General features: G+C 37.8%; 1 protein-coding gene across 1 annotated transcript in view; it reads left to right on the top strand.

Moving 5' to 3' along the window:
- Positions 1-18,914, top strand: part of DCDC2 (doublecortin domain containing 2) — a 165,799-nt gene extending 146,885 nt beyond the window's left edge. The window contains exons 10-11 of the mRNA XM_084873434.1: positions 11,218-11,505; positions 16,254-18,914. Coding sequence (XP_084729560.1) covers positions 11,218-11,505; positions 16,254-16,358 — 393 coding nt within the window. The 3' untranslated portion in view covers positions 16,359-18,914. The remainder of the gene's footprint in view (positions 1-11,217; positions 11,506-16,253) is intronic.
- The last annotated feature ends 7,631 nt before the right edge of the window (positions 18,915-26,545 follow it).

Below are 26,545 nucleotides of genomic sequence, written 5' to 3'. Positions count from 1 at the left end.
GGCCACCCAGCAGGAGTTATGGAGAGATCTGCAGATTCTTCTTTTTTGTTTGGATTTTGGAGGTGCCCAAAGAGGCCCGGCTGTTAAGCAATAGGAGCTGCTGCAAAGCCTTGGGCCTTCTTTTGGATGTTCTGGGTCTTTCTGACTCAGCTGCAGTTTTTAGGTAAATTTAGATTTCAAAGGATCAGGCCATTCATATGCAAAAGCCTCTGAACTCAGCTTGGATGGGGCAGAGTCTCAGGGCAGAGCAAACAGCAACAGCTTCCCATTAGCCCTGCCCTAAGAGGTTTCTGGGTCTTAGTGTCCCTTGGTAGTCACTTTAAGAACCTCTGAGAGAAAGCTGTCCTCAAGTTCCGCCTGCTACCAGACAATCCAATTTCTCCCTGCGTGATTCTGGGTCCCCAGAGTCTCACCTGGAACTGGAGTTCAGAGCACTTGGGAGCTTGTGTCTCCCTGCGGATTGAAAAAGCCAGCTGTGTACTCAGTTGCCAATCCTCTCTGCAAGTGTGCCTCAGTACCTCTGCCTTCTGCAGCTCCTCTGAGTCTCAGTGTGCTTTTCTCTTCCCTTCTAATTGTAGAATTTCCACTTAGCCAGCCTTCCTTTGGTTCTGGATGATGTCCGTTTTGTCTTTTAGTTGTAGTTTTGAAGTGATTGTGCATTGCAGCAAGTTCAGGTGTTTACTGATGCTGCCATCTTAGTTTCTTGATAATGTGGATTTTAAAAGATAAAAGTCTCAGAAAGGGAAAAAACCTCACAGAGGTCTTACCAACACTTCTATGTTGAAGGGCACATATAATCTGTAACTGCACCTATGTGTGTACTATGGATGTTAATCTGGTTGTGCTCTGATGTCCTTGATGGTAGAGAGGCTGTGGGGCTGGGATCACCTGGGTGACTTCTGAGATCATAGTTTCACATAATGTACTTCAACTTAGTGAATATATAGAGTAAAATATAATGAATACCCTTTCTTGTCTCCAGTGGAGCACAAGAATTGTGCTTTCTAAAGAATATAGTATTCCATAATTACTCATGGGCATGAGCTACTCCTGAAGTTTTAGGATGGATGGTTGTACTCCCTGGAGGAACAATTTCTTCCTTAAAACTGGTTCTCTTTAAATTTTAGTCACAAACTGACCAAAATTTGATGTGTCAGGACAAAAGACTTTAAGCATAGGTAAAAATATCTTCCTAATGTATTACTTTTGCAATAATGTGTTTCTGTTTTATAACATGACTCTTAATAAACAGTGGTATGGGGATAAACTTAGAATAAATCTAGTAACCCTGTCTTTATGTCTAAACATCATTCTGTCAACAGTCAATCCTACTTTTTTCCAGCTTTCAATAAAATTGATGTTTTTTAAGATAAAAGTACAATCTTTATTTAAAGAGAGATTATTTCAAGGCATTACTGTAATTAGGAATTTTAACCAAAAATGCTGTTTTGAAGTTGTATATTTATGAATGTCTTATTTTATAGGTGGTGTAGAGGCTTACCAGGGTTATCTGGGGATCTGTTAGAAATGCAGAGCCTCGGAAATGCTGGCTTAGCATCTGCGTTTAATAAGATCCCAGGTGATAGAGAAGCACTGACTTAGAGAACACTAGTCTAGAAGTAACTATAAGCATCATACTGAGTTTGGGGTATTGCTCTTTACGTTATCTTGGGAAAATAGCTCAACAATCTAGTGGTCAAAAAAGATTTCCTCTTTTTTGGATACGCCTGAGATTTTGGACAACTTTACCTAAATTTGTATGCTTTTTTTCTTTATCTGCAAACATTGATAATAGTGTTTACTTCAAATGATTATAAGGTTATTTTAAATATAATTGTGCATATGAGGTGCATGGGTCATAATACCAGGTATCTGTAAAATATCCAATAAATGTGAGCCTCTCATTATCATCCACTTTCCTGAGGGCACATATGATGCTGGCTTTTATCTGTGAGAGACACATTTGTGTTTAATTTAAGACAACTGATAATACAATAGTATAATAAATGGTGATGGACATATAGTGATAATACAATATTATAGTAAATATGGTGATGGGATAAGAAAGAGCCCTGACTCTTGCCCTGGCAGATATGGTTCAGTGGGTTGAATGTTGTCCCATGCATCAAAAGGTCCCTGGTTTGATTCCTGTTGAGGACACATGCCCAGGTTTCAGGCTTGATCCCCAGTGCAGGAGGCAGCTGATAGATGTTTCTGTCTCCCTCTCTCTTCCCCCTCTCTAAATTCAATAAAAACATTTTTTTTTTAAAGAGCTTTGTCTCTAGAAACTTCCATTGAGACAAGGCTGATTTTCCCCATTTCATAATTATTCCAAACATTGTTAGAGGTTCTACTTGATAGCAATTTATGTTCACTATTTTCATATCACACCTAAACAGAGAAAAAGTGCACACTGTGATTAGAGTGTTCTAAAGAAATTTGATAGGCGTGGTGATGGCACAATTGACTGAGGAAACCAGGAAGCCTGGGAGGGTAAAATGTCTAACGCAGAGGAGGAGAGCTTTCTGGGCCATGTATAGGGAACAGAATGAATAATAAGTATGGTGCAAGGGGACCGGCCAGGATTCTTTCCACTTCCTCCACAGAGGACATGCCCTCCCCCGCCTCTCCCTGCAGATTGCTTTCTCAGAATGCAGGGCTGGGTTGGCCTTCCTTCTCTGTCACACCAGTCAGCCCTCTTCCTTTATGATGAACGATGAACCTGACTTCCCTAGACTGGACAAAGGGCTTTTTTTTTTTTTTTTAATATGTTTTATTGACTTTTTCCAGAGAGGAAGAGAGAGGGATAGAGAGTTAGAAACATCGATGAGAGAGAAACATCTATCAGCTGCCTCTTTGCACACCCATTACCGGGGATGTGCCCGCAATCAAGGTACATGCCCTGACAGGAATCGAACTTGGGACCTTTCAGTTTGCAGACTGACGCTCTATCCTCTGAGCCAAACCGGTTTCGGCACAAAGGACTTTTTGAGAAAAGGAAAAAGAGGAGAGAAGACAAAGGAAGATAGAGGAAATAATATGCACATAAATATGAATGTGTGAGAAGGAGAAGATAATGGTGTTTGAAGGCCTGCCATAACAAAATACCTCTGACTGGGTGGCTTAAACAGTGGAAATTTATTTTCTCATAGTCCTGGAGACTAGGAGTCTGAGATTAAGATGTTAGAGTGGCTTTCTTCTAAGATCTGTCTCTGGCTTGTAGATGGCATCTTCTTCCTGTGTCTTCACATGTCTCTACTCCATATGTGTCTGTGTTCTAATCTTGCTTTCTTATAGGGACATCAGTCATATTGGATTGGGGCCCCCTTCAATAACCTCATTCTTGATGTAATTACCTCTTTAAAGTCACATTCTGAGTTCCTTACCAGGAGTTAGGACTTCAACATATAAACTTTGAGAGGATACAGTTTAACCCTAAACAGTGAGAAAAAGGGGTTCGTCTCTGATTTGATGCTGCCTAAGAAGCCAAAAAAATAATAGGGAACAGTGTCAGCTTTTAAAGTGTAAGTCTGTAAGAAAGATGACCCGCCATTAATAGAAAGGGGAAAAGCAAGACATGGAACCCAGCTCAGTCCAGCCATGTCCTTCGCATCATTAGCCCATTAGTCATATATTAGGGGTGGGGCTGATTAGGTGAGTGGTTTCCATGGTGACCAGATTATAAACTACTAGTAGGACCACAGTGTTTCAATTGAAACTTTTGTTTATTTTATTTTCTATTATGTAAATGAAAGATATTGTCATCCACTGGTCATATTGGCACATTGCTTAACTTTTCTTCAGGCTCAGTTTCCCACTCTGCATAGTGGGGACCATCATGCCTGCCCTACTGCTTGGGAAGATACAAAAGATATAGATATGAATGTGCTTGCAGGAACATAATGTGCTACCTAAACGTCTGTCATTATTAACTGGCTGCTGCCAATCTCTCATTCCAACTGAAGACAGTTGTGTTTTATGTAAGTCCCTATACTAATTTATGTAAAGCATCCTTGTTTGGTGTCTCTCTGGTACATTTGTATTACTTTTAAGAGTGGATAGCAGTTCAGAAAGAAACAAAAAGTTATTAGTGAACAAGTTTGTTGTGAAAAATGCATGCCAGAGAACTCAGAAGCCAAGACTAAACATAAGACAAGTGATGATTAGTTTTGACAATTAGTTTATATGAATCAGTAACTGAACATCAGCCTGCCTTTCATTGTATTAATTGATAAGGGCAAGACAATTATTAAGTGACTTAATATCACTTTTTGTTTGTTTTTAAGAAATTTAGAAGAGATAGTGTTCTAAGTGGCCCACTAGTTTACAATTTAATTAGTGTAAATACTGTATTTACAACTATTCTCAACTCCTCCCATTCAATGGCAAGAAAAATGGAGTGACAACAATTATATATATATATATATATATATATATATATATATATATATAGACACACACATATGTGTATATATATACATACACATATATAGATAGACTAGAGGCCTGATGCAGAAATTCATGCAAGAGTAGGCCTTTGCAGCCTCAGCTTCGTCCAGAAGGTCATCTGGATGGTCGTTCCGCTGTTTGACCATCCAGTCGATTTGTATAATGCTTTTATTATTATAGACAGATATGGCTTGCTCAGCTTATAATGGTCTTTGATGTATAGGATATCATTTGGGCCTTACTACAGCCCTGTGAGGTCATTATTATAATCCTCAAGTTCCAAAGGGCACTCTGAGATCAGGTGAGGTGAATTCTGTCCTGAAGGTGTAACCACCAGACCATAGATGCCTCATCCTGTGCAGTATATATTTTACATTGCCAGTTGATGTTCCCATTGAAGAAAACCTTAGAAGACATAAATCCTGTCCAGAGCACCCGTCCCCAACTGAGGGATCTTCTTCGGATATAAACACAGTCTCTTGGGATCACATGAGAACTAGCTTCTACAGAGAGGAGAGGTGAAGTCATGCGTGGGAGCTCTGCTTCCCTTTACTGCAAGGGGTCTTCCTTCTTATTTCTCTTCCTCCTCCTTCACTCTCTCAAACTTAATTTGCAAGTTCTTGCTTTTACCCCTGCTCCTTTCTCCTCTCACTCCCCAACTAATGCCCCCCTTTTGGTTGCTGTGATTACTTTTCTCTATCTAAACTATTAACATTATCAGAATATTCATAAGGTTCCTTGAGAGGGAGTGGAACATTGGCTGCTGGCATATGGCATCTCTTACTTGATGAGCAGAGACTGGTGTCTTTCCAGCTGTGACTGTCTCACTTTGCCAGGCAATCAGGCTGGTTCACCTAAATGGGAGGAGGCTGAGAACTACCTGGGGATTTTGAAGAAATTAAATAGGAAGGTTTTGTTTTTTGTTTTGTTTTTGGGGGATGGGGAGTAGGAACACATATTATTAAAATAGAATGTGGCTCTCAAATAAACATTTTTCAAGCACTTTCTATATTTCAATTCTAAGTAAGCTGCAGTTCTCAGATTTCTTTGTTAGTTTCTTCAGCCTTCTAGTTCATGCAATACGACCATTGACCTACTACCAAGAATCACCAGATATTTTGTGAAGGGAAACATTATATACCTGAAGCAAGGGGAGTGGTTGTCAAAAGTCAACTTGTGGAGTAAAGCAGGAGAATAATCTGAGGTTGGTCCCAAAGTTAAGTGGCTTATTCTTTGGGTATCTTAGTAGACACAGATATATGTGGCCAGGTAAATGGGTACCTGGCTGTGAAGAGTTTTTTTTTTATATATATATATAAGAATGAAATAATATTTTCATAACATAAAAATGAGCCATTTCGTTTTAAAATATACAATTCTGTGACATTCAGTATACGCACAATGTTGTGCAAGTATTGATATTACCTCTTTCTCATTCCAATACATTTTTATCACCCAAAAGGAAACCTAGGACCTATTAAGCTTTCAATCTTCATTCATCCCTCTCCCTTCTCCCCAAGCCTGGCAACCACTGATCTGCCTTTTCTCTTATAGATTTACCCATCTGAATGTTTTATATAAATTAAATCATAAAATATGTGACTGTCTGTTTCTGGCTTTGCACATATAGCTCTTTAGCTGATAGCCCGACTCTCAGAACAGTTGTTTTAGCTTTGAGATGAGAGAAGTTTAGATTTGCTGGTGGCCTCCAAAGAATCCCATTTACCTAGGTAAATTCTCCTATGTGAGAGTCCCACTGTCAGGGTTGGATGACACTTCTGGGTTGTGGGAGGGGTACTAGGTTCAAAAGTTTTTCTAGCCGAAACCGGTTTGGCTCAGTGGATAGAGAGTCGGCCTGCAGACTGAAAGGTCCCAGGTTTGATTCCGGTCAAGGGCATGTAGCTTGGTTGCGGGCACATACCCAGTAGGGAGTGTGTAGGAGGCAGCTGATCAATGTTTCTCTCTCATCATTGTTTTTAACTCTCTATCCCTCTACCTTCATTTCTGTAAAAAATCAATAAAATATATATTTTTTAAAATAAAAAAAAAAAACACAAGTTTTTCTATAGCAAGAGAAGGAGGAAAGGGGATTGAGGAAGTGAGCAACTCACTCACTTTGCCTGTTGTATTTTTTTTTACCCTAAAGAATAGCTCTCTCCCCCAAAGGACACCCTCCCTCTTATAGGAGGGCTCTTTTTCTTCTTTGCAGGCCCCATGATGGTATAGATTTTATCTGTGTGTATGTGTGCATGCGTGTAAAAATCAGTGTTCCTTCTGGGGATAGTTTGATTGATGTATACACTGGAAACACCTTTAATAATTTAATGCCTACTTCAAAGGAGATTACACCAAAAAGCACATTGCTTTTCATTTATTCATTACAGATCTGTCATAGAAGAATTTTTTTTTTTTTGCCCTGAATTGTAGTGTCATAGTAATAATAAATTTTGTTTTACACTCAGGATATTTTAAAGAATTATAAGCCTTTTAATGAATGTTACTGTCTTATTTAAATTGATCAAAATGATATTTCAGCACCATAATCTTGCATTTCTTAAAGCTGAGCTAACCAGATGTGGATTCATTTGATGACTACTGAAATAGCTGTTCTGGGGAAGTTTAATACAAATAATGGGATGAAAGCATAATCCTGCTTGTTAGTAGTGGTGGTTATAATAGCAAAGAGAACAGAGCTGGAATTAGGGGCTTGGTGTTTCCTTCTCCTTAAAAAGAGATTAGGGTATTCACCAGCCTTTTGAATTAAAAGGAGAAAAAAAGGTATATGTGTTTCGGAATCAGGAAGAAAAGGGTAAGTGAGAAAATACAAAACTAAAAATCAACACACAATTGTTTTGCAACTTACAGGTATAGATTCTGATGTCAAGAAAGGAAAACAGACTTTTCTCCAGTTAGACAGAAGGCAATCACCTAAACAGACTTTAGTAAGCCTGTGTAATATATTCCCAGAGAGTCAGGGAACATATCCACATTTCTAAATGGTTACAGTACATTTTGAGGTTGTTGGTTTTTTTTCTTCCTGTTATTATTACTGATTTTTTTTTTAGAACATAATATATAACTTCTCTTTAAATCAAAACCCAAATTTGCTCTGAATAGGGAACTTTAGGCACAGTAGGGATTATAAAAATTTTAGGAGAGTGCTTTATAATTATCCAATTCTCAGAGATAATTTAAAATGGAATCTCTGATTGGCCATTAGTGCTATAGTATTTCTGGATTTTTTTAATGTACTGCTTCAGGTACTCTGCCTAACAAACTCTACAGTGTTTCCTCCCTCTATCACACCATGAATCTTCAACAGAAATCCAGAGATGTTTCGTTCTCAGGTTGGAAATTCTTTAAACAGGAAAAGTAGTGCTGCCTGCTGCAGATGGCAGGCTGACCATTGCAAGTACAGCCAAACCTTGTTTCTCAAATGTCTCCCATCTCGAACAATTCGGTTCTCAACCAAGTTGCTCACAGAAAAAATGTCTTGGTTGTCCAACCAGAGGTCAGTTGTCTAACTGATAGCCCTTTCATGCTGATGCCTCAGCACCACAAAAAGCATCTCTCGGGCAACAAACAAAGGAGAGAACACTTTTGTTGCCTGGGAGTCAAGGATTAGCACAATTGGAAAGCATAAAGAGGCCATCAGAAGTGCTAATGTCGCTAAGGGTGTGAAAGAAGCAGTGATCACAGGCAATTGAAGAGGTAGAAAAACTGTGCTGGTTTGGATAAACAAAAGCAGATAGCCAGTGACAGACAGCCTTTGGGAGGCAATGACATGTGAACAAGCAAAGATGCTCCATGCTGACCTGAAAGACACCCCTGGAACAATGCTGAATGTGATTCCTTTAAGGCTAGTAGGGAGGGGGCTGGTTCCATAAATTTAAGAAAAGAAGTATTTATTTATAGATTAAATAGTACATTAGACATGTACTGTATATAAGGAAGGTTAAAACAGGGAATCATTTGAGGGTCTGGAACAGATTAATTCAATTTACATTATTTCTAATGGGAAAAATGATTCGGTTTTCAAACAAATCCTCTTGAAAAGCCTTCTGGGATGAATTAAGTTCGAGAACTGAGGTTCCACTGTACACTTGAGTGTGCTTAAAGCAGCATTATTTGTGTGGTTTGTTTAAGGGAGAATAAATACCAGAACTTTAAGGCAAGATCACCTTGGGGTCAAATCCTAGCCCTACTTGCTTACCCGGGTGTGATGTTAGAAGTGGTGTGTGATTCCTTATAATAAAATGGGTATACCAAGTGTGCTTAGTAGGGTCACTGTGAAGGTTATATAGAATGATGAATGCATAATTACTGAACATGTCCTTTGGCACAGACAGGTGATGGGTGTGCCTCTTGTCTGTTATCTTTACCCACAAACACCATTGGCACCAGGTTTTGGATGTCTCAGTGACTAGCCATGTGACACCTGGCAGCAGGCTGCCACACCCCACCTTGGATATCCCTTTCCTGCCATACGCTCTTATTGCTTCTCTCCTCATGCCCTGTCATAGCATGATTGTTTCTGTACTGCTCTGAGCTTTTTGCTGTCACAGACTCTGTTTGTCTCTGAACGCCCAGTATCTGCAGTACCGCTTAGTGAAAACCAGTGCTCTATGTCCACTTGCTCGAGTCATTGTGATGAAAGCCCCCAAATGTCTGTCAGGGTCCCATGGTGAGTATCTCCCTCAATCTCCCAGAGCCACCAGGAAAGGAATATGCTCCCCCCAGGCCTTGTCCTGGCCGCCTCTGACATGTGCGTGGAGAGCCACCAGAGTGTTTCTCAGACTTGGTCCTCATCCAGCTCTCCCCAGTCTGAAGTCCCCTCTCTGACTTAGTGTCTTATTGGGAAAGCCGTCCCCCCCCCCCCCCGCCCCCGCACTTCAGGTGTATCCCCCTCAAGGCTTTGGCACATTTGTTCTAGAGAGAGGGTGTGGGACATGGGTGTGGAGATGGGAACATACTGTTTCTCTTTTGGAACTTGGGTTTTTTTTTCCTCACCTTTATTTATTTTGGTCTTAATACATAAAACCCAGAATTCCTTAGCAAGCCCTGTGGTTACATTTCATGAACCTCTTCCCTTTTCAAGCCACCTGACCCATCTACACCCTTCCACCCCGGTTTCTGGATTGGCCTTCTCAAGGGCCCTGCCCTGGGCAGCATGCTTCGGTGTGGCTCGGACCCTGCTGATGCTGGTTCACGTTAGGCACCCAGATGAAAATTTGAAAGACACAGCCTCAGTGTACTATTAGTCTGCATGATGATAAACACTGTTTTCTGTACTATCTCAAAATCAACTATTTTTTCTCTTTCATTTAAAAAGTGCATCTTTGATGTCATGTAATTAAATTTGAGTCTTTATTTTTGATAGAATATAGGAATTCAGGGTTCAACTCTTTCTTCTTCAAAATAATGTAGTGTGGAATTTGTCCTGAACTTTAACCTACCCGTCCTCATTTATTACTATCTTCACTTCAGAAACCGAAAGCTTGTGTTCACTTATTGTGTAAATTGTCCTATAAGTAGTCTTTTGGCACTAAGAGGAGAACAGACTTCCAGAGCTGGAAGGGAGGTCAGGGTTCATTGTGCCTCAAACCCTCAAGTAACAGATGGCAGAGTATTTAGTGCCCCGTACAACCCTACACAGTGAGAAAGAGGCAGGTCTGAGGTCCTAACATTCTGAGTTTTTTTTCTACCTACACTTTAAAAAAGAAACACACAAAACACACACATTTTATTGGAGGCAATTCAGAAATAAGATAGCTTTAGGAAAGAATGTATTATAACAAATGGGAAGGGATATGATTTTTTTTTTTTTTTTTTTTTTTAGGATTTGTGATGTGCCAGGCACTGTATATAACTTATTTTATTTGATCCCCATGGAAGTGTTATTATATTTCCATTTTATAAGTAGGAATCTGAAACTCACAGAAGTTAGGTAAAGCCAGTAAGAGCCTGGCCAGGACTTTATCTCCAAAGTCTTGGCTCTAGAATTCAGCCTCCTGCTCTCTTTTAAAGCAGGCTTACATGTATTCAAATAACAGTAAAAATGCCTAACTAGACTTTATAAAATACTTGAGCATTTATTACTTTTTTCAGAAGGGACTAAAAGCTTCTTAGTCTCATATCTACATAACAGTCATTGTTGATATTGGAGGTATACTGTCAACTTCATTGGGCATTGTGTATAAAGTGTCTGAAGCTCCTTAGAAAACCTGGTGGATTCACATTCTGGTGCCATCAACATTGCCTTTTTTGTATTTAGAGATATGAATGCACAGTAGGCAGTAAGTGGTGAGTATGTTATTATCTCCTCAGAGAATTTCCCTCACCTCCTCCTCAGGGCCAGCCACTCCACTTGACATCAGCCATGGACCCTGCAGTGTGGTTTTCTTTCTGCCATGGGTATTAATAGCATTGGTTCTGGAATTACATGCTTAGATCTAATTCTGGCCGTTCCATTTATAAACAGTGGGACCTTAGGCTAGATATTTGATGTCTTTTTATCTTAGTTTTCTCACCTGTAAAATTGGAATAAGACCAACCTCACAGGATTATCATGAGGATTAAATGAGAATATATTTGTGAAGAGTGACATTCAATAGGCAGCAGTAAAGGTTAACACATTACATACATTAAAGTACTATGTAAATGTAAGGAAGTATTACTTGACTATAACATAACTATTACTTATTATAATGTGTAGAAAATAACTATTGTACTTCTTACTGTTATCCATTATTTCTTTTGATCCATCAGAGGCCAGCAGAAATAGTAGATGAGGAAGAAGATGGAGAGAAGGAAAGCAAGGATGCAGAAAAGAAAGAAGAGTTTTCAGGAATGAATGGTGAAGTTGAAGAGGAAGGAGATGGGGAGGCTACAGAAGAGGAGATGCCGGGGCATGTGGAAGAGCAGGGAAGAACCACTCGTGTTAATGGAGGCACTGATGAAGAAAATGGCGAGGAAATGGATCCGGTCAGTAATGAGCTTCAGGAAGCAGTGGATGAGGAAATAAAGTCTCAAGGAGCTGGCAGTGGACAAGAGGAGGTACTTCTATTGCTTTTGCTCTCGTGTGTGTGTGTGTGTATGTGTGTGTGTGTGTGTGTGTGTGTGTGTGTGTGTGTATGCAATTAGGGAATTATTCATGCACTTAAAACTTGCATTGAAATCACTTGTAGAGTAGGGAAAGATCCAATACTATTTATTTCACTATATTATTTCAATAAGTTAAGAAGGACTGTTGTTCAGCCAATGTGGCTCAGTTGGTTGAGCATCATCTCATGCACTGAGAAATCACCAGTTTGACTCCAGATCAGGGCATATGCCCTGGTTGTGGCTTGATCCCCAGTAGCGGTGTGCAAGAGACAGCTCATCAATGTTTCTCTTTCATTGATGCTTCTATCTCTCTCTTCCTCTCCCTTCCCCTCTTTCTAAAAAATACATAATGACATACATACATATATACATACATACATACATATTAAAAAAAAGAACTGTCAACCACTTATCTGATACGATATAGGAATTCATGGTTCAACTCTTTCTTCTTCAAAATAATGTCCACTGATGGTATGCGAGGTCTGAAAGGTTGGTGACCACTGGTTTAATCAAATCAAGAACATCATCTCTATTATGTGTGTTTCTTTGTTCTCTAGAAATATTAAACTTTAATTTGGTTAGCCCACTTTAAATGGATTAAGTCCACAATATCCCAGGCACTTAATAATATATATTTCTATTCATTATGCAGTGAGGGTGAAGGAATATGTGCTGAAGCCTCCTTCCCAGCCTGTTTTTCCACAACATCCCTGGAGCAGGATATTCTCAAGTCCTGGCATTCTTCCATAGAATCACATGAAACTCAATAGGATAGATTAATTTAGATGCTGTTGAACAGGCTAAAGTCGAGTCTCATAGTATAAGAGGCTCTATACTCCACAGCATTCTCACCATCTGCTGTTCTGCTTATGCCCTTCTTTCCTGTCTATCCATCAGCTCAAGGCCCACCTCCCTCAAAGCTGTAGCCTCTAACATAGGCCTTGGTCTGTTCATCCCTTACAACCCAGTATAGTGAATGGGGTCTTCTTGATTACTTATTAATGATTTATGTTTTATCTTTCTTAGAGAGACCAAGTTTAGTAATGGTAAAATGCAAAATGTTTTTGTAGCCAGGTTTCAGTAACTAGTACAGAGTTAGATATAATCTACTGTATGGCTTATGTAAAAACTTCTTTAAGCACACACACACACACACACACACACACACACACACACACAGATTAGAGGCCCATTGCACAAAATTCATGCATGGTGGGGGGGAGGGGGAATCCTTCAGCCCAGCCTGCATCCTCTCCAATCTGGGACCCCTCTCACAATCCAGGACTGCTGGCTCCCAACTGCTTGCATGCGTGCCTTCCTGATTTCCCCTAACCACTTCTGCCTGCCAGCCTGATCACCCCCTAACCACACCCCTGCTAGCCTAATTGATGCCTAACTGCTCCCCTGCCAGCCTGATTGCCCCTAACTGCCCTTCCCTGCAGGCCTGGGTCCCCCCCCAACTGCCCTTCCCTGCAGGCCTGGTCGCCCCCAACTTCCCTTCTCTGCCTGCCTGGTCAATCCTAACTGCAGGTTGATTGCCTTTAACTGCCCTACCTTATAGGCCTGGTCCTTCCCAACTGCCCTCCCCTGCTGTCTATCTTGTAGTGGCCATCTTGTGTCCACATAGGGGCAGCCATCTTTGACCACATAGGGGCAGCCATATTGTGTGTTGGAGTGATGGTCAATTTGCACATTACTCTTTTATTAGATATGATAGAGGCCTGGTGCTCAGGTGGGGGGCAGCTGGTTTGCCCTAAAGGGTGTCGTGGATCAGGGTGGGGGTTCCCTTGGAGCATTGGGTGACCTAGGCGAGGGGCCTGTGGTGGTTTGCAGGCCAGCCACACCCCCTAAGCCTCCTGCTCGTTCTGTGGCCACAGCCATTTTTATTGGGATTTATTTATCTTCTACAATTGAAATTTTGTAACCTTGAGTGGAGTCCAGGGCCTGCCAGAGTGTGTGGGGAAGCTTGGCTTCCTCCATTGCCAGGGAAGTTTACTCTGTAGCCACAGCTATCTTGGTTGGGTTCATTTGCATACTTGCTCCTGATTGGCTGGTGGGTGTGGCTTATGGGTGTAGCAGAGGTATGGTCAATTTGCATATCAATCTTTTATTAGATAGGAAGGATATATATATTAGAGACCCATGAAAATTCATGCACTGGAGGGGTGGTGTCACTCAGCCTGCCTGCTCCCTCTCACAATCCGGGAGCCCTCAGGGGCAGGAGGTGATCATAAATCTGCTGCTACCACTGCCAGCAGTGCAAGCCTTGGCTGGCCCTGGTTACCTGAGTTTTGGGCAGCTCAGGGAAGCTAGTCAGTGCCATCTGATGCTTGCCTGTGCCTCACCCTGGATGGCTGAGCAGCCGACATCCTAGGTTTGCCTGTGCCTCAGGCATCAGCTGGGAAGCCACCATCAGAGGCTTGCCTGCACCTCGGGCCAGCCCTGGGTGCCTGGGGGACTAAGGGGACTGGGCGCTGCCATCTTGTGGCTGTGGGAACCACCATCTTTGAGGGCAATGGCAGTCAATTAGCATATTCCCTCCTTATTGGCTGTGGGCACCACCATCTTTGTGAGGTAGTGATGGTCTATTAGCATATTCCCCCTTCATTAGATAGGATATACATATTGATTTCAGAATGAAAGGGGGAGGGAAAGAGACAGAAACATCAATGATGAGAAAGAATCATTGATCAGTTGCCTCCTGCATGTCCCCGGAGCTCCCAACCTGGGCATGTGCCCTGACCAGGAAATGAATCATCACTTTCTGGGTCATAGGTCAATGTTCAGTCACTGAGCCACACCTGCCAGGCTGCAAAAACATTCTTAACAACTAAATGAAAACACTCAATGTGTCTCTCATCTTGTCTCAGCATGAGATACTCATGGCCCTATTCTATAAGAAATTTCCCATATGTAATTCTACATGGTTATTAAAATTTAGCTAAAATTTTTATTCTGAAGTTGTTTGTAGCTAAATTAAAAAAAAAGAATTCAGTCAATTTCATGATTCCTTTTATCTCCATAAGGAAACAAAATTAATTTCTCAAGGAAGGCAAAAGAAAAAATAAATGTTTCTCAAAGGAAGAAAAATCTCTTGTCTGGGGACTCATATAGAAAACACAATAATGCCAACTGTCATGAAGTTCTTCGTTATTATAGTAGCCTTTGATGAATGCTTATAGCATAAAATCAAAGTAAAATTTTATGTGGGACCTAGATAGTAAATCCAAGTATGCATTTTTCCAGTAGCCTCGCTTCATTTAATGCTATGACCCAAATAGGTTTTTATAAATGTAAAACCTATAAAACCATCCCATAAAATTAATTTTAAAAAATAGGCCTTTCATAGGAATTGGGTATCAGTAAAATCAAGGTTATATAATTTGAAGAATAAGTATTAGAAGTATACTAGTATATCGAGGGTGTGTATTGGGAATCAAATGAACAAGTGCCTGATACATAACTAGTTAGGAATTTTAAGGACTATGCACATACCTAAGACAGAGCAGTTACACTCAAAAGATTCACTCTTTTTTGACTCATCTCTCTAATAATGATAATATATTTTGTTTTTATACTATTTGTATTAGTATAGGTACTCTAAGCAAACCAATTACATGAAAAGCCAGATTTATATGAATTATAAATTAGACATTAATAATAAAATTTTTCAAAAGGATTCTCTATTTATAAAATGACTAAAAATTCAGTTCACTATATAACATTTTGTTCCACATAACAGTTCTTAAGCAAAGTGTGGTAAAATTGAAAGAAACAGCAAGAAATAAATGACAAATACACAATAACCAACTGGCATTTATTGTTCTTGTACTGTGTTCAAAATGCCATTTGAAACACTTCATGAGACTCCATGAGAGTTATTTGAGAATGTGAAATAAGATATAGTTTTGGTAATTTTTGTTTTTATTAGAACATAAATCAAGGCCTGTAAAGGGGGAGGACTTGGAGCTGGTCCTGTTCTCTCTACACAGGTGACCATTGTGGGGGCAATGGAGCCTCCAGGACTCCATGGAACAGAGTTTGGGAACCACAAACTCTGATCTCACCCCCTTGGTTTTCAGACTAGTGGCAAAAGACAGACTAAATAAAACAATATCATTAATAACATAGGAGAAGCCCCAGTGGCAAGGACAAAGGCTGCTGTTGGAGAAATGCTGCCTCTGTGTTTTCATATCCTGTCCTGCTCTTATCTGCTTGATATTTTATGCTACTTTGTACCATATTCACAAAGAATTTGTAAGCTCGTGTAGAAAACTAATAGAAGAACAGCTAGTATGGGACTGGGTTAATGAGACATGAGGGTAGAATTGCTACATGCTTCTCTTCCCTTTTCTCTGAAAATGGGAAAATGAAAAATATAAATACGCTGTTGAAAAGCTCAAAGGGAAATAAAGGAAAACATCAAGAAAAATAAAGCCTGAAGCACAGGAAATAAGTATGTGCCCCCCTTAAAGCATAGAGTGGGTTATGGTCCCAGAAAGGGCCACTGTACAAGTGGTGTTGAGACTGGTGTGTTCAGTGGGTGATGAGAGACTAAAACACAAAGGAACCCAAGGAACTGTTCTTAGTTGAATATTTATATAACTAAATGGAATATTGAATATTTTTTCCTTATAAGTTTTATTATCTTTGTAACTAAAGAGCTAAATATCTTGTTTTAATCTGTTTTCCTCCAGGTTGACTTAGACCCTGAAAGACCACCAAGGCCAGAAGTAAAAATCACTGGTCCACAAGAAAATGAGGACAATGAACAAAGCAAAGACTATGCTGTCGTAGCATAGATAATTTTAAAAAAGAGAGTGTATTGATTATAAGAAAAACGAAGGGCTATAATACTTGAATAATAAGTACATAGTCCTTGCTAAACATAATGTGACAATATGGTTGAAAACTACCTACTGAATTTAAAAATTAGAGACCTATTGGAAAGACCAGATAACTTTGAATAGCTACAAAAGGATAGTGACTTCTCATTATGGGATGTGTTTTTAGAAGTCATTTAGAAAATTAAGAGATTTAGATAGAGGAGAATTTGACCTGGAAGACAGCTGAGTATTTGTTTTTGTAAAGGATGAAAAAGAATGGAATTACTCCTATTGTATATATTTTTTAAAAATTTAGAAGTGAGAATATTTGATGGCAGCCTATGCTAAAGCACTTGTCTAAGAAGGCATATAATTTTAAATGATAATAGGAAAGCATGTACTATTTTTTAAAGCAATAAACTCCTGAATAAACAATTTATGATTTAGTTTCAGAGATAATTTGGAAATGGCAGTAGATTAAAATGTTTCCATGACTGTTGGCATTCCATTCTTTCTTCCTCCTTAGCCAAAATCCACCTTAAAAGAATTAAAAAGAAGGCAAGGTATTCATTTTGGAAGGAGGAAGTATTCATTCAGTGTATTAGTGATTAATATTGTCATATTCCTCCCTTAAGAGCTTCAGGTTTTAATCCTTGTGGCTTTCATAACACATAACTCAGGAAGGAATTATAAAAGAACATCCAGTTATATTACTGAGCCTAGATTGATGGTTTGCAAATTCTGGCATTGTATGGATTTTCAGTGACCCAATCTACCTTTACCAGTAATATACCTCTCTTCTTCCTCATGTTAGGGAACTCAATATTGGCTGTTCCAAAGATTGAATTTGCTCCCATTTTTTACAAAAGGAAAATGTAGGCTTATGAAGAATCTGTCACTACTCAATTTCACTTGCTTTTTGCCTTATTTCTATTAGGATTGCCTTGCCATATTTTGTCCCTCAGGATATCAGCAAATATTTATTTTCAAGCCAGTTATATTTAGATTTTCTAAAAGATTCCTTTCTGTATAATTAGAAGTTATCTGATAGAAATTGTTGGGGAAAAAAGTTATAAAATTATCATAATGAAACTAGTTCCAATGACTAGTTTGTGGACTGATTATATTTACTCACGATTGCCTTTTTAGGTTTATATGGAGAAAAGCATGGTTGTATTAGTTTGTTTTTTAATTCTCAAGAGATAAGGCAGGTTTTCCTTAAATATAGAATTCATATATTTTTGTAATATTAAAGAATATTTTGTTATGTAGAAATTATAAATTTAAATTTCTAGTGCTTTCATATAATTCATTACCGATCATAAATTTAAAATATTTTCCCCACCAGATTATATAACCAACCATTTGGAGTCAAAGAAGTTATAGGAAGTACTGAATAATGCTATAGAAAATGGATGTATTTTTTCTAGCAGCTATTTTAATACTTTCCACAAATAGGAAGTAGAAGCAGACACCATAATGTAACAGTATTGGAAAGAGACAATGATATAAGAGTATATTAATCTGGGAGAATAAATTATAAATGGGGCGCTATATTTCTAGTTTAAAATCTAGACGGTGCTGTCTACTCATAGGCATATTTTTCAGATGGGACAATAAAAGTACCATAGGCTACACGAAATAATCTTGTGCTGCTAGGGACATAGACTACGTGTTTTTTTTAATGTTAAATTCCCATACTGTTCCTGGGCCTGGGGTTAACTATTTTAAATCATTCATAAAAATAAGATATTAAATATAATAAATAATAACTAATTGTCAAGGTGATTCTTTCTCTTTTCTTTCTTTGATGAGTTTTTTCTTTCTCTTTTCCTTTTTTAATATAGATATTCTGTGTCTCTTTTTTCTCCTTTCCATCATACTATAAAGCTTAGATTTGCAGAAACTTTTCAGAATCATCTTAATGGAAAACACTGTTATTTTACATTAAAACCCAAGTTTGGCATTTTAACTATATTTTAAGAAGGTGATAGTCCACAATAACTGGAGCAAAAAATTGAAAAGTGGGGATGTGATATTTCTCTTGTGTATGTGTATATGCTAGAGGGGATGAACAACTAATCACTTTTAAAAAAGTCTGAAATATGCTGTGTAACCATGGAAGAAATCATCCACAGAGAATGAAAATTGTGGGCCTCATTTTGGAGATGACTTTACCATAAATAATGAAAGTTAATTCACCTTTCAAATGTGGAAATTTCTTTGTATGTGGGAATGGTGCTCTTGGTGGCCTCAGAGTAGCCCACAAATTGAGTCACTGACAGATTTGAGGCCATTATGTGAGTGAGCAATAGAGATCTTGGTTTGGCTTTGGGTATTGTTTTATAGAGAGAAGGGGCTATGGATATTCCTATAGCTTTTATGTGATAACCAATAAAAGGCTTTAAGATAATTGTTTTTAATGATATATTTCAGTTTTAATTTTATGGAACTCCTTTAATAATCTTAATTTGGTTTTATGACATTTGTAAACAAGTGGTTTGTTAGTTGAATTGGAACATTAGGAGTTTTTCAGATTACAGTGGTGCCTCACACAACGAACTTAATTCGTTCCAGGAGCAAGCTTGTTATGCGAAAAGTTCGTTATGTGAAAATCGTTTTCCCATAACAATACATGTTAAAAAAATAATTCGTTCTGTAGCATAAAATATGCTAAGATGACATAAAAAAATATGCTAAGATGACATATTTTTATTTATATACATCTAAAAACATAATTTTTTTTAAAAAAAACCACACATTTTTTTAATTTTAAGACAGACTAAGTAGAGTCTACCGAATCTTGCACATCTTCATCCATTTTCTGCTTTTTGGCCGATGGTTTCATGAAAAACCTGTCCAAAGTTCGCTGTGCGAGGCGTTCGTTATGCGAGGCACCACTGTAAATAAAGGAGATGTTAACTAAAAACATAAATATGTTTCACCTGTTCTAGTTTCACATGTTTCACCATGAACTATTGAGAGTTCATGGACTTCTAGTTATGAAACATGGTACTATGACCATAAGGTAATTTTTTACTCATTTTTTTTCCTATGGCCAAAGGGTGTCTTTTTATTTACTAAAAACAAAGTTTGTAATTTTAAACATTTAGTTAAATTTATTAAAACATTTTTGGTTATGTTTTTGGGGAATATTTGAATACCAGAATCATATGATACTCCATGCATTCTGTCTAATGCTGAGTGTTAGTCCCTGCTATAGTCTATAAAAGAACTAGCCTATATGTGCGTGTGGCTTGCAGCAGTCAGGTCTCTCTGTAGGTTCACAGTTGTGAAGCTATACTAATATAAAGTTATTCATACTGACTCTTCCAACTTATAGCTAATAAACCAATATCCTAGAAAATATCACTAAATGACCTACCTTCTTCACAAAAGATGACGTTAATTCATCTGGGAAACATTTGTGTTTTTAAATTGTGGCTGCAGAACAACAGGAGGGCATCTTTATCTTATTTACTGACTCTCCTACAGAATTTGCTTTATACATTCATTTTTTTTCTCAGTATGTAGCAAAAACAAAATTTCAAAAAGTAGACTAGATTAGTTGTTAAACAGAAAGCATGACATCTGAACTTGTGCCAATCTGAATAGAAATAGACTGCATATATTTATATATGTATAGATATACATATATTAACAGCACATACTTGTACACATGCACTCTCACACTTTAAAATATTGCAAATGCCTCTTCAGGCACAGAGTTATTAATAAAGTCTCCTTTGAGCGAATGCATAAAAACACATGAGAAAGAAATGCTAATAAATTACATATATCATGGTGCTTTAAGACTTAGTTCCCAAAGACTTTCAGAGATATGAAAATCTTCTCAAAATAAGGAAGTTACTACCGTTTTAATGAAAACTTTATTCAAGAGAGGGCTTAATAGATATTTAGTCCTGTTTTCCTGAAACAACTACAGCATACAGTTTTTTAGTTATTTTGTCATCACTCTTATGTACCATATACATTAGGAACAGAATGTTCCATACCAACACAGGTTCTGTCAGAAGGTCATTACTGCTTTGTGTGATTTACATAAATGTAAAGAGGACTCTGCTAACAAGCAGCCAGTTCAGTACAAATAGAACGCAACTAGACCACTGGCTGTCTAGTGTTGAAATTCAGAGCAGAAGCTTTGTAGCTTCCTTGTGTGCATGTGATATCCTAGAATAGACCCATTTAAAAAAAAGGTTAGTTTATTTAGTTTTTGTTATTAAATATATTTTTTGATAAATACTATAAGATTTTTGCTTTGCAGAAAATATCCTGGTATATGGATGAGTCTGATTTTTGTTCTTACCATATGAAATTAGTATATTTCCCACCATGAAGTCTAAGTGACTTGGATGGAGAATGAAAGTGTGTCCCCATAAGTTGATAAGGAAGAAAAATACCATTTATGAAGAAGTATACCATCCTGTAGAATGTGTGGAATCAGGGAAGACTTTTAAAATGTCTGGATAACCATAAAGCATCTATCAAATCAGGAGGTACTTAATGGAGCTAGTTTCATTGATTCAACTTAGTTTAAATCCATGAATGATACCACATGAATTATCTGTAGTCTCATCAGCTTAAACCACATAGTATAACTGAGTGAGTTGTGTCACATATGTAATGGCATATGAGAAAAGGGAATGACTATAGCCAATTTTAGAAGAAGTTTGGAGAAAATCTAGTCTGTGTTTTTACTTCAATGTTTTTCTTGCACTTTAAATCTCTAATATGTACAATGATAATGGGTGATTATCAATGTAGTAAGTAAAGATTAAGTTGAGCTCATGTTTTTTATATGATTTATGTTTAGAATTTCTCTTTGTAAAGAAACTTGTTGTTTTTGATCAAATTTATGAGCATTTAGGTTTTTACTTCTATGTCAGTGCTCACTATAAACCATAAAAGTTCATTGTATGTTTTAAGTAAATATATCTGTGTTTTTAAAATTAAAATGGGCCTGGATGGTATATTGTTTGTTTATGATGTTGTGTTGCTAATAGTTCATGTATTAATTCTTTGTATGACATTTTTCACAAATGCAATAGAAACCTTTTGATTTAAACCATGTAGAAATTTAACACATTAAAAGATTATTCTGTTTCTATTTGGCATGTATATTAAACTTCATTATATAAAGAAAGCAATTTGTATATCTTCATATACATGTTTAGTTGGTAAACATTTTAGATATATACATTGGTTTTTCTTTTATGAAATGGTATTAGAGTGACATAGGTTCAGAAATTTTGTTATGATAAATATATATTTAAAAACAAAGAATAACTTACACACATTACACATTTTATATAGATATAGCTATAGAATAACTTTACACTTTTACAAAGATATTGGCTAAAATTCTGCTTCAGTTTGTGGAATATCACTGCTTTCATTCTATTGACGAAAGTGGTTTTGATATTTTTCCCTTCATGTTTGAGAAACAAAAGCCATTAAATACAATATTTTTGCCTTCTTGATCTTGATATGTAATAACAAAATACATGTGATTTGAGACGCTAACTAAAGAGAAGACAGTACTGCACCTCTCCTGCAGTTGACCTTCTGTGTTTGTTAAATAAAACTAAAACAGCAAATCTCCACAGCAAAGGAGGCATCTGTATTTCCAAAGCCAAATCTCTTTAGACTGTGTGGCTAATCAACATTAGAAACTTCCTATAATCAACAATGACAGAAATGGTAATTTCTCCAAGGTATGGTAAAATGGCTAACATGCATTGGATAAAAATTCTTGTTTATGAAAATAAACATATAGTTTTGCAGGTTTTCAAGTATTTCTTCTCCCCCTAATGGGTCTTTAATTAATCTATTGAATCATTGCATGGTCTCTCAAATTCCAACACAAACTCATCTTCTATTAAAGAGACAACTGAGGCAGGAATGCCCTGCATTTTAAATGCATTGGTTCAGTAATAAAATTGTCTTAAAATATAAAAACAAACACTCTCCCCCCCCACACACACACACAAAACACCAATAAGGCGTTTCCCCTTGACTTCATTGTATTTGTTCTTTTTGGCTATAATCCTCTCCCACCTCCATGAGCAATCTCAAACACAATTGTAATCTTAATAACTATCTACATGCTCATGACTCTGAAATCTGGGCCAAATTTCTCCTCCCTGAGAGCTCCAGACTTGGGTATATAAATCTCAGTTGTATATTCCTTAGTTACCTCAAACTCAAATGTTTTATTTTTTGATAATATGTTTCTATTCTTATATTGCCTATCCTGGTTAATTATGCACCTTACTGCTCAACTACAAACCTGGGAGTCATCTTAAAGTATTGACATTATCTCTATGTCAAATTAGTCATTAAATTTATGTTGTTTATTTATCTAATACTTAGAAATGTTATTTCACTGTTTACTTGTATTAATAGGCATTTTCCTCATCTTGTATTTTTGCCTGAGGGTTTTTCATTTATTCACATGCTTCCCTCATTTTCCCCTAGGTTTTGGGCTTTTTGTTATTGCTTTGAAGGGCTTTTTTTTTTTTTTTTTTATAAATTCTTCATAACCTTAGCTGGTTATGTGCTTTACAAATATCTCTGTCAGCTTATGTTTTAATTTCTTTGCTTTTCTAAAAATGATATTAGCCTAGAGAAAGTTTTCATATTGATGTAGTCAAATATATTAATATCTTAAAAATTTACAGGGTTTCACCGAAACCGGTTTGGCTCAGTGGATAGAGCGTCAGTCTGCGGACTGAGAGGTCTCAGGTTCGATTCCGGTCAAGGGCATGTACATTGGTTGCGGGCACATCCCCAGTAGGGGGTGTGCAGGAGGCAGCTGGTCGATGTTTCTCTCTCATCGACGTTTCTAGCTATCTATCCCTCTCCCTTCATCTCTGTGGAAAATCACTAAAATATATTTTAAAAAAAATTTTACAGGGTTTTTCTAGTTTACTTAAAAATTTGTCTGAACCTCAATGTCAATTATATTCTGTAATACTTTCTAATTTTTTAAAGTTTTGCTTTTCACGTTTAGGACTTTATCTGTCTAGGCATGTATTTTTGTGTGTGTATGGGAATTAGGGCTTAATCCTACATAATAAAAGAGTAATATGCAAATTAACCATCACTGCTACACCCAGAAACCACACCCACCAGCTATGCCCATCAGTCAATCAGAACAAGTATGCAAATAAACCCAACCAAGATGGCTACAGCCACACAGAGCAGGAGGGAGGCTTGGGTTTTCCAGACAACAGAAGAAGCCAAGCTTTCTGCCTCCCCTTGCCAGCCTAAAGCCTCCACTCAAGGCTACAAAGCTTCAATTATAGAAGGTAAATAAATTCTAGATATCAGGGCCACCTCTTGGATTGCCAGGAAGTGTGGCTGGCCTGCAAACCACCACAGGCTCCTAACTCAGGCTGCCCCATGCCCCAAGGGAACCCCCACCCTGATCTGGGACCCCTTCAGGGCAAACCATCTGGCCCCCAACCATGCACTAGGCCTCTATCCTATCTAATAAAAGGGTAATATGCAGATTGACCATCACTCCAATACATAATATGGCTGCCCCCATGTGATCAAAGATCCTGCCCCCATGTGAACCTAAGATGGCTGCCACAAGATGGCCTGCAAGGGAGGGCAGTTGGAGGTGATCAACCCTGCAGTTTAGGGCAGTTAGGGGTGACCAGGCCAGCAAAGGAGAGACATTGGAAGCAAATAGGGTGGCAGAGGAACAGTTAGGCATCAATTAAGCTGTCAGTGGAGTGGTTAGGGGGTGATCAGGCTGGCAGGAAGAAGCGGTCAGAGGCAATTAGGAACACAGGCAGGCGAGCAGTTGGGAGCCAGCAGTCCTGGATTGTAAGAGGGATGTTTAGGCCCGATCCTATTGGGATTGGGCCTAAACGGGCAGCCGGATATCCCTCGAGGAGTCCCAGATTGGAGAGGGTTCAGGCTGGGCTGAGGGACACCCCCCTTCTGTGCAAAAATTTTGTGCACTGTGCCTCTAGTTTTCTTATACTTTTTTATATGGTTAAAAAAAAAAACATCTTAGCACTATTTATTAAACATGCTGCCCCCCCCCTCCCATTGATTTGTAGTCAGAAATAAGTCCAGTTCTCATTTGTATTTTGGGAAGTTCTTGATTCAAGATTGGAGGAGATTCCTATTATGAACTGAATTGTGTCCCCTTAAATTTGTATGTTGAATTACCCAAACCCCCATGTAACTGTATTTGGAGATAGGGCCTTAGTGGAGGCAATAATAGGTAAATGAGGTCATAAGGGTGGAGCCCTAATTCTACAGGACTGATGTCTTCGTAAGAAGTGGGAGAGATACCAGAGCTCATGGAGGAAAAGCCATATGAGGACACAGACAAAAGCCATATAAGCCAGCAAGAGAGGCATCACCAGAAACCAAATCTGCCAGCATCTGATTATGGACTCCTACCTCCAGAACTATGAGAAAAATAAAATAAAATACATTGTTTAAGCCACTCAGTTTGTGTTATTTTGTTATGGCAGCCAGAGCAGACTAATCCAAATCTCTTCTCCTTGCTGAGTCCTAAATTATATAACAGGGGTTTATTTATTTATTATTTTTGGGTCAGTGAATATTAAATAGAAAATAGAAAATAGTAGTTTAGAAGTGTCTCCCCTCTCCCCAAACTTCTCTTTGTTTTACTCTCAAGATAACATTAAGTTTTTACCACCCTTTATCCATATTGATTTCTTGGTCTTCTGCTAATGAGCTGCTACCCTTGGCAGGGGATTATCTTGGAGGCTGTATAAGTGGAGGAGTGGATCCAAAGAGGGCTGCATGGGGTCCAGCTCTTCAAATATAATCTGGACATTGCTTCTTCACCTATGTAGTGACTATTTTTTTTATATCCAGGACTAGAGGCTTGATGCATGAAATTTGTGCAAGGGGCTCAGCCCTCATAGCTGCAGTGACTTGCCTTGGCTTTGTCTAGAAAGTCATCAGGAAGGTAGGTCAGCTGTCTGGTGTAATTAGCATTTTATGCTTTTATTATTATATTATAGATGGTTGACAAAAGTAAAATACAATGGGAAACATGTTGCCATCTAAAGTATTGAAAGGCACACACACACACACACACACAAAACAAACAAACAAACAAACAAATAAAAATAGCATGCAAAAATGATCATTACAAAGTGCAGTATGAAGAGGCATGTTGTACTCCCATGTTTTACGCCTTCCCTTTTTGGTAACTTTTAGATAATGATCTTTGAGGATGGAAATGACCCAAGTCTAGAGGTACTAGCTCTCCTGTGATAGCCTATTAAGTTTTTGTCTTCATAGATGAAGGAAAGATTCTTCATTAAAAAAAAATGGTCTATAGAAGAAGGTTTATCCATAGATTCTCTAGTCTGATATTCTGTTTTCATTTTGTTTTACTAGGCTCCTTTACCAAAACTTCACTAAATTATAAATGATGATAATTTTATAATAAGAAGAGATGCCTGGTTGAGTGAAACTCCCTTCTCAATTGAAATTATTTTGTATCACCCAGCCAGTTTTCTCAGTGGTTGAATATCAACCCATGGACCAGAAGGTCATGGTTCAATTCCTGATCTGGGCACAGGCTTGATACCCAATAGGGGACATGCAAAAGACAGCTGGTCAATTATTCTCTTTCATCACTGATGTTTCTATCTCACTCTTCCTCTTTGAAATCAATAAAAATATATTTAAAATATTTTGTCTTTTTACTTATAAAAATTTAAGATCAACTTGTCAGGTTCTGTGAAAAAGCCTGTTGAGATTTTGACTGTAACTTCATAGGCCTTTATAATATTGTGATATCCCATCTATAAATTTGAAGCATCCATTTATTCAAGTTTTTAAAAAGTCCTTCCAAAAATTGGTATAATTTTAAAAATAAAGATCTTGCACATCTTTTATGACGTTTACTTCCAGATATTTTAGTTCTGTTGCTATTATGAATAGAATAATTTTTAAAATTGTTTTGTTTTTCAATTATTTATTGATATGTAGAGTTGTCATTGATTTATATAAGTTGCTTTTCTATTTAGCACCTTGTTAAACTGTTGTTATTACAAGCAATAGCACATATTTTTGCCTTCCCCTGACATTAAGAGAATGCTTCCATATGTGTTCTCATCCCCCCATTAACCTAATTA

This window comes from Pipistrellus hanaki, assembly GCF_964339955.1.
Source record: "Pipistrellus hanaki genome assembly, chromosome: 2".
Classification (NCBI taxonomy): Eukaryota; Metazoa; Chordata; class Mammalia; order Chiroptera; family Vespertilionidae; genus Pipistrellus; species Pipistrellus hanaki.
Note: the sequence above shows the minus strand (reverse complement) of the source record. Positions and strands in the feature narration are given on the sequence as shown.